Here is a 9,796-nt window from a genome sequence, read left to right on the forward strand (position 1 = left end):
TTTAATAATATGTGGGCCCAAAATTTTTTTGGAGGCCCACAGACGGACGACGAAGGTGCTCTTAAACTCGCTCTTCTAAAGGATAGAAATACATTCATTTCTCCTTGTTCTCCAACACACCCATCCCATCTCAAACCGCCTAAGATTGGGGTGGACCGGTAAAAAATCCTTCATTCCCAAAGTTTTGGAGTTTGAACGTTTGATATAAAGTCATTTTTTCGGTGAATTCGAATTAATCAAGTTTCAATTTGAATGTCGAACACAACAACATATCCAGTGAAATCCCACAATGTGAGGTCGAACACCTAATCGACAATTTAAAAAATGATTCACTTTTTAACCACATAAATCTTATGCCATTTATCAATTACTCACTATGTCCTAATTTATACGGCACATTTTTCTTTTTAGTTTGTTAAAAAAAAAAAAAAAACTGTCACCTTTTCATACTTTAAAACGATTTAACTTTATAAAATGATTTATATCCACACAAATATTTAACACTTATTTTGGATCACAAATTTTACAAAGTGTATTTTTTTTTTATTTGGTTTCAATTATTAAATCTCATGTCAGATTGCACGTAAATTGAGACGGTGGAAAGAGTAAAAATACAATTTATCATAGGTTAACCACGTGTAATTCTACCTTAAAGTTCACAACTCCCAACTGTTTACTCTTCACTGTTGCAAAGTCACTGACTCACTTCTCTTCTCCAAATTTCAACTCTCATTTCCAAAACACATCAAAAAAAAGAAACATCATGACCAAAACAATCCCAAAATCACCTTCAAAATCAACAACACCAACCGCCAAAACAATCTCAAAATCACCAGAAACAACACACAGCAGAGTCTTCACTGAAAGTGACGAAATCCAACTCCTCAAATCCTTTTAAAATCCCCAAACAACTCTTCTAGTCTCCCTAACAGCAATTTAACAAAGACCCAAATCGCAAAAAAGGTTAAAAGACTTAAAGAAAAGTACCACAAGTTTGCTAGAAGCAAATCCTTAATTAAAACCCCACATGATGGTAAGATTTATGAAATTGGACGAAAAATTTGGGGTCGAAATGCTGCTAAGGGAAAAGAATTGCATGAAAAGGTAACATAATGTGTTTTCTGTTATCTTTTTGGTAGCTGGTTAGAGTTATGCAGATATTAGTAATATATGAATTAGTTATGAAGTACAACAACAACATATTCAGTATATTCCCACAAGGTGGGATACGGGAGGGTAGAGTGTATGAGTAATATAAGGTGAAGACTAAATTAGTTATGAGTTAGTTATGAAGTAATTTATGTATTATTTTATGTGCGAATAAGATATGCATGGTTTAGTTATTCATGTACTCCCTCTGGTTCACAATAAGTGTCCTGTTAGCCTTCAGCCTTCAGCACACTTCTTGAGAAAAATACCAACGGCTAGTAAAAAAAATACTGTAGGTATTTTGATTAAATTACCCTTAATTAGAATTTGCATATTATTGTTAATTTGACACATTAGGATTTGGTCACCGAAAATGACGAAATCCAACTCCTAAAACCCCTTTCAAAATCCCTCCAGTCTTCCTTACAGCAATCATGTTCACTTGATTTATACTCTTTCGATCCCAAAATAAGTGTTAGCTCATTTCATGTTCATTAAGAAAAATAAGTAATAAATACAAGGTATGATTTACTAAATTACCTTATTTATTAGATGTTTTGTTGAAATTGAGTTGTAGCAAGAAAGTAATAGTTTTTTAATACTTATAAGGATATAGTTGGAAACAATGGACACACACCACTAAAACAATCTCAAAATCACCAGAAACACACGACAGGGTTTTCACCGAAAACAATGAAATCCAACTCCTCAAATCCCTTTTAAAATGCCGAAACAACTCCTCCGATCTCCTTAACGACAATTACACCAAAACCCATATCGCGAAAAAGCTGAAGAGACTGAAAGAAAAGTACCACAAGTTCGGTAGATGCAAATCCCTAATTAAAACCCCACATGATAGCAAGATTTAGAAATTGGGCAAAAAATTTGGGGTAGAAATGCCGCTAAGGGAAAAGAATCATTGGTAGTTGAATTGCATGAAGAAGAAAAGGTAACATACTGTCTTTTCTGTCATCTTTTTAGGTGTTGTTCACTTGATTTATACTCTTAGGGGTCGTTTGGTAGCTAGTTAGAGTTATGCAGGTATTAGTAATACATGAATTAGTTATGAGGTAATCTATGTATTATTGTATGCGTGAATTAGTTATGCAAGGTTTAGTTATTCATTTACTCTCTCTTGTTCAAAATAAGTGTCCACTTAGCCTTTAGCACAACTCTTAAGAAAAATATTAACTCCTAGAAAAAAAACAGGCATTTTGACTAAACTATTGACTTTGCATGTTACTATTGACTTCACATATTAGGATTTGGTCACCGAAAATGATGAAATCCAACTCCTCAAAACCCTTTTAAAATCCACAAACAACTCCTCCGGTCTCATTAACGGCAATTTCACAGTGACCCAGATCACGAAAAAGCTGAAAAGACCGAAGGAAAAGTACCACAAGTTTGCTAGAAGCAAATCCCTAATTAAAACCCCACGTGACCAAAAAATTTGCCAGATTGGGCGAAAATTTAGGGTCGAAATGCCGCTAAGGGAAACGAAAAACTTGTAGAATTGCATGAAAATCATGAAGTTTCTGAAGAAAAGGTAACATATTGTACTTCTATGATCTCTAATGTTAACTATTCTAATGGTTAACTTGTCTTTTCTGTTACTCCATCCGTCCCAATTTATGTGGCGTTGATTGACTAGGCTGCGAGTTTTAGGAAAAAAGGAAAGCTTTTCAAACTTGTGATCTAAAATATGACTTGATGTTTGTGTGGATGTAATTAATTTCATTAAGGGCAAAAGGTGAATTTTGAAGTTAACTATTTCGAAAAGTAATATTCTTTTTGGGACAAACAAAAAGGAAAGTGTTTCACATTAATTGGAACAGAAGGAGTATCTTTTTGGGTGTTGTTCACTTGATTCATACTCTGGTTCCAGTTATGCAAGTACTAGCAATACAAAAATTAGGTATGAGGAAATATATGCATTATTTTATGCATGAATTAGTTATGAATTAGTTATGCAGTGTTTAGTTATTTATTTTATTAGTTATTCCATCTTCCGGCATAAAATACTCCCTTCGTGTCAATTTTTGTTTGGTTTTGACTTGGCACGAAGTTTAAGAAAGTAAAAAAAAACTTTCGAATCTTGCGGTCTTAAATTAAATATATGTAGCATGTACCAAAATGTCTTTTAATCTTGTGATTTTAAACATGGCATGTGGAAAGTTGGAATTAAAGAATTGCCAAAAAAAGAAAAGAAAAAGACATTCTTTTTTAAACAAACTAAAAAGAAATGTAAGACAAACAAATTGATGCAGAGGGAGTAATATATAGATTCTCTCATAACTTATACATGCATTAGTTATGAGGGTATTTAAGATGCAAACCTAATACCGTATTAATCTTATACATGAATTTCTTACCTCGTGACCAGTTATCAAACATGGTATTGCTTATGCAGGAATTGCATGAAAACCATGAACATGAAGTTTCTGAAGAAGAGAGAGTAATTGAAATTGAAGATGTTGATTTGGATGATTTTCCGTTTTTGGTGAATGAAATGACGACGAATTTTCAGAGAAATGAGTATTGTAAAGAAGGGTTAAGAAGATTGGGGAAGGAGAAATTGAAGGAGATGAATGAGAAATGGATGGAGTTGAAATTGGAAGAATCTGAGCTTATGGTGAACAAGGTTCAGTTGTATCATGAACATTTGAAATTAGTTGTTGAAGGTTCAAAGGGTTCTAGTAGCAATGAGTAGAATGAAAATAGAAAGGTTGAATTTCCAAATCTGGGAATTTGGTAGTCCTTTTTCAGTTTAACAAAAGAAGAAGAAGATTTGAATTTCTTTTGGTGTAGGTCTGTTGTAGAATTGTTGATGTAAATGGCAACATTGCAGCTTACAAGAAGTGTTGTTGTAACATAGTGCAATTTCACCAAATGTTGTTCTAATGGAGAACTTTCTTTTCTTTATTTTTGGGTTGTTGTTCTTCATTTGATTTATAATATCAGTTCGGTAATTTCAGTTGTTTGATTTTACAAACGTGAACTATACTAAAGACAATGGTGGAAACTCTTTAATGCTTGAAACTGATGAAAATTGTCTAGGGTTTTCTGAAAATGAGTACATATTTGATATTATCATTCAATATTTACAAGAGTATGTACACTACTTTTTAATGCTTAGGGTAGAATTATAAATTATTCAATTTTAGGTTGGAACTTGGAAGTATTCTATTTGGCAACATTGATGGTCAAATAGAGTTGGAGAGGGGTTCTTTGTCTGGCAATTACTATAATTAGTCTACAGCTTCTTTCAACTATGATTTGAATAGGTTGCATTACCTCATATGGGAGGGGAGAAATGGTTTTTTAGGCCTTTACCAAAAAAATTTAGTTTTATGACCTTTTTATAAGAGATTTTTATTTTTTACACAAAAAAACATATAAGAGATGGAAAAAATTAATTCTCTTCTATTCAAATTGTAAGAGGACGAGAGATTTTATTTACTCCTATAATTGAATGGGAACTGCAGCAACCAACAATATCGGTACCAAAACTGTTTTCTGGAATTTTAAACAATAGTTTGAAGGCGGAATAAACACACATTTACATCACTTCCACAGAGAAAAAAAAAAAAAACAATAGAGTAGATATCCCCATGACTGAAATTACACCAAATAGAGTAAGGGAAAAGAATTTTCAGTTTGATAGAGAGAGTTGATTCTTGGTTTTATACAGTCAATGAATTAATTCCCCACTTCAGTTCAATCTTTTTTCTTCATAGTAGCAGTGACATGATAGATTGATAACGCAACCAAGGCCAGTTATCCACCATTATGCTTTTGGAAGTCATTTGAGTACCAAAAACAAAAACAAAACAAAAAAAGTGAAAGGTTTAAAAATAAGTCAAAATCAGATGACCAAATAGATCTCACAAGAGATTTTAAAAATCTTGGAATTGTACAAACTCACCCTATGAGTTCATTTATCAATCAAAACGGAGAACAGAGTATTATCTATGGGTGCCAAACAAAATTAAGCTATCATCAGAGTCTAAACTACTACGATTCAACCAGTTTACCTTATCGGTTCCTAAATAAGGACGGAGGGGTGAAAGGAATTTACAATTCTAAAATTAATGAAGAAAATCCAATTCTAATATGCCCATACATTTGTTTTAACGAGTAAGAAAAGAATCACACATTTCTTCCACAATATTTGATCTAACAAACTTAATGCATTGAGAACTCTGCTGAGAAACACAGCAAAAGGCCATCCAACTAGAGGAACCTCTTCACAATAAGGCCTAGATGTAACAGAATGATGTTTTCAGTTAACGGAAATTAGATCCAATATAGTAAAGGGGAAGGCTCAACAGATGGGGAGTCAATTTCCTCTCATTCAAGTCAACAGGGAAACACAGTAACATGGTATAATAATCAAGATATGTCATGTTGGAGTACTTGCTCACAAAATTGGTAAGATGAGAATCAGGTTGAGTGGTCCTGCACATTTACGAACGCATTGTATTCAATGAAAAACATTTCCTACAAACTCATGACCTGAATAATATGGTTCATATTCAGCATCTGAGATGCAGAGTCAAGTACTGATCTGACTGACACTGAGCTAAACTAAGAATCTGTCTAATAAATAGTCCCCACATAATCTGATAGACACATATCAAGCATCTGAAATAGTGCTAAAACTAATAATTAGACTAGTAAACAGTCCCCACAAAATCTAATAGACTCACACCCTAAATAGGGTAGTTTAACTAGAGCAACTAATAAATTTCCCCTAGATTCAATCTCTTAATAGTGTTCTCTTGACGTGAAATGTTTCAACAAGTCACAAAAGTCATATTGCTTGGTTAAAATCACCATCATGTTCCTTTTGAGAAGTTAAAACTGGCCAAAAACCAAATGAAAACAAACAGATAGTAGTGGGTGGGTATGTATCAAACTACTAGAAAGGTGCCAACAAAAAAAATGCAGGGCATCAGAATCACAAGAACTAAAAGAATGTGCATCTCCACCAATACATAACAAACAACCAACTAAAGAAGCACAAACAGGTCAAAATCCATCAAGTGAAACTTCATAGATCACCAAATTCTAAGCACACGGATATGAAGAGCTAAACTCCACAATATGAAGAGCTAAACATTACACAGTACTTAACATCTTTAAAATCCAGAAGTCCAGATATTTAACTAGACATCCATAAGCTATCATATCATTTCTAGATGAAATGAACGGTTACTATCTGTCTATGATTTGATATTCATTACAAACAAGAAACGAGAGACATGTTTCTTCACTTGGCAAGCATAGCTTGCTGAGCCTGGTTCTCTTGTTGTTGCTGATAGTTCAAAGGCCTCCTGAAGAGCATGATATGTGGCTCTGGTCGATGAATAGCATAATGCACCCATCCTCTGCTCTGCTGAACTCCAATTGCCCGCCACTCGTTCTAATAATCAACCAAATAAGGCGAACACAACATAAACAACATGCAATACAGAAATCAAAATCAGTTGAAACAAAGTGGTACAAACCACAGTGAGTTTTCAGTTAGCGCAAAAGGACTACCTAAACTAAATAGCAGACACGATATCATTGATTAGCATTTGAGTTGGCATTTCAATTGAAGAGATTCCACCAAAATGAAAACACACAACATCATTGCCTATCATCTGACTTATTATTTCAATTCGAAGAAATTCCGAAATGAAAACACACAATTGCACTGATTATCATTTCAATTGAAGAAATTCAGAAATGAAAACACAACTGCACTGATTATCATTTCAATTGAAGAAATTCCGAAATGGTCTTCCTGAACAGGCCTTTTATTTGGTAGGTAATATCGATGAAGCTACCGCGAAGGCTATGAACTTAGAAATGGAGAGCAATTTGAAGAAATGACCTTAAATCTTAGTGTACTTGACCCCTAATCGAATTGTTTGGGATTCAAGTGGAAGAAATCGTTTTATCTACTAATAGTGGTCAAATTGGCATATTACCAAATCACGCCCCTATTGCCACAGCTGTAGATATAGGGATTTTGAGAATACACCTTAACGACCAATGGTTAACGATGGCTCGATGGGTGGTTTTGCTAGAATAGGCAATAATGAGATCACTGTTTTAGTAAATGATGCGGAGAAGGGTAGTGACATTGATCCACAAGAAGCTCAGCAAACTCTTGACCTATCATCTTACTAATTATTTCAACTTGAAGAAATTCAGAAATGAAAACACACAACTGCACTGATTATCATTTCAACTGAAGAAATTCCGAAATGAAAACACAACAACATCATTGATTTTCATTTGACTGCGCATTTCAATTGAATAAATTCCAAAAGGAAAACACACAACTTCATTGATTAGCATTCGACTTAGCATTTCAATTGAAGAAATTCCGAACTGAAAAAACACAATGTCATTGATTATCATTCGACTTAACATTTCAATTGAAGAAATTCCGAAATTAAAACACACGTCGTCACTGATTAACATTCGACTCAGCATTTCAATTGAAGATATTCCCAGATGAAAGCACACAATATCAGTTATTAGCATTTGCCAGTTCAACTACTCCACGAAAATTAAAAAGATAGCCTAAACTAAATAAATAGCAGGCACGATATCATTTATTTTGATTAGCATTTCAATCGAAGAAATTCCAAAAATGAATGCACACAATATCAGTGATTATCATTTGCTAGTTCAACTACTCCATGAAAATGAATACAACCAAAACCCTAAGAGTAAAGGCGATCGATCACTCACTTCAGAGAGAAGACGATTCTTAGGAAGCAATTTCGCTACATCTGGAGGTAGAACAACATGCCTGCAAATCCAAAATCAAAAAAAAAAAACCAAATTACTAAAATGATTGCGAAAAAACTAATCGGAACACAAAAAACACAAACTCTCGATTACCAAAACACTACAAAAAAAGCAATAAATTACTAAAAGTTCAAACCGATTAAATAAACACAATCCAAATCCAGAAAAACACTATGAATTAGTGGGGAAAAAAACTACTAACTGTCGATTTCAAAAACACTACAAAAAAGCAATAAATTACAAAATATTCAAACCGATTAAACTAAAAAATAAGCGGAACACAAAAACAACTAAATGTCGATTTAAAAAACACTACAAAAAAGCAATAAACTACAAAATATTCAAACCGATTAAACTAAAAAAAAAAAAAAAAAAAAAAAAGCGGAACACAAAAACAACTAAATCTCGATTTAAAAAAACACTACAAAAAACAATAAATTACTAAAAAAATTCTAACGGATTAAACAAAAGGTAACATCAAAATAATTTACGAAAAAACTACAAACACTCAATTTCCAAAATACTTAAAATAAAAATTCAAATTAATTAAATAAAGAGTATACCTGTACTCGTAAGTATCATCGGCGTACTTCTCAGAATACTGGATCTGTCCCATTTTTTTCACTTCAAAATTAACTGCAAAAAAAACACTAATTCACAAAAACAATTATTAATTAAATAGATCTGTAATAGAAAAAGGAAAGAAAAAAAAACCTAATTTTTCAGCTAAAATAATTATTACCTCTTTGTTGTGTGATAGAGAGTGGAGACGAAAATGAGAAAAATGGATGTAATGAAAGGAAAAATGGATTTTAGTGCTTTATGACGTTGCCGTATTTAATAAATAAACTAAATTGTTTTATGCCTCATTTACAAGTTTTTAAATTATTATATAAAAGGGGAATAACGGTTCATTTTTTAAATTTTGAATTTTGAATTTTGAATTTTGAATTGTTTCCCGCTTAATGTAAAGATAGTTGCTTAGTTCTAGAACCTTCCATACATGATGTGGAATTCGTTATTTACATCAAAAAAAAAAAATCTGCTTTATTTATATTTATAAGATTATATAAGTGTAAAATGAATGACCTGTAAAATTACCTACATACATTATTGAGGATTTAAAAAAGAAAAAATCCATAAAAGTTGAAACTGAGTTATAGGTTTAATTCCAATTATTCAGATGGATCTTTTGTATATTTTCTCTTAATTTTATGAGATATTAATTAGTATTTGGCTTGAAATGGTCCTTTGCATAGCACTTGCATGCAAATGGGTCAATTATTTTGGGAAAAGGGTCAGAAATATTCCTAAGTTATTCGGAATAGGTCGACTTTATCATCCGTTATATGTTTTGATTAAAAATGCTCGTCTTAGCTCAAAAATGCCCTCGTACTAACGGTTGTTTCTAAATCTAAGAAAAAGAGGCCAATTTTGCCTTTTAACTATTCAATAAGGGGTCGTTTGGTAGAAGGTATAAGTAGGATATCACTAATTTTTTTTTATACTGTTTGGTATAAGTATAAATTTATCTAAATCTAAACATGGTATAAAAATTAGTATGAAAAATAGGCCATTATTTTATACCTTTTAGATGGTATAAAATAATAAATAGATGTAAATTATAATAATTTGATCTACCAAACGACCCCTAAGTGTTATAATCAATTTGAGATGATAATTGTGGGAAAATAATTATATTTGGAAGAGTGTTACTCCTACTCAAGCTCTAAAACATCTTATCTGTTTTCAGGAGTAAAAATCAATAAATTAGACCGATGAATATCTCTCCGTACATTCAGCCTTGCTCAATGAAACCGATAACAAGAGAATA

The 9,796-nt window shown here is 32.4% G+C and overlaps 1 protein-coding gene and 1 long non-coding RNA gene across 3 annotated transcripts; one reads left to right on the top strand and one right to left on the bottom strand.

Moving 5' to 3' along the window:
• Positions 1-741: 741 nt before the first annotated feature.
• On the top strand, positions 742-4,074 carry LOC132062911 (uncharacterized). The gene is made up of 2 exons (XR_009416272.1): positions 742-1,104; positions 3,563-4,074. It is a non-coding gene; the product is annotated as an uncharacterized LOC132062911 (long non-coding RNA).
• A 2,165-nt stretch (positions 4,075-6,239) lies between these two features.
• Positions 6,240-8,801, bottom strand: LOC132065384 (cyclin-dependent kinases regulatory subunit 1-like). 2 transcript variants are annotated; one of them, XM_059458764.1, is made up of 4 exons: positions 8,705-8,801; positions 8,526-8,598; positions 7,903-7,963; positions 6,240-6,577 (listed from the first exon to the last, which is right to left on the bottom strand). In XM_059458764.1, exons 2-4 carry the CDS (start codon positions 8,576-8,578, stop codon positions 6,425-6,427), a joined length of 267 nt encoding a protein of 88 aa, XP_059314747.1. In that variant the 5' UTR covers positions 8,579-8,598; positions 8,705-8,801; the 3' UTR covers positions 6,240-6,424. The 2 variants fall into 2 exon arrangements, with proteins under 2 accessions (XP_059314747.1, XP_059314746.1); XM_059458763.1 differs by having other exon boundaries at positions 8,526-8,609; positions 8,705-8,737.
• Positions 8,802-9,796: the final 995 nt, after the last annotated feature.

This window comes from Lycium ferocissimum, chromosome 7 (assembly GCF_029784015.1).
Source record: "Lycium ferocissimum isolate CSIRO_LF1 chromosome 7, AGI_CSIRO_Lferr_CH_V1, whole genome shotgun sequence".
NCBI lineage: Eukaryota > Viridiplantae > Streptophyta > Magnoliopsida > Solanales > Solanaceae > Lycium > Lycium ferocissimum.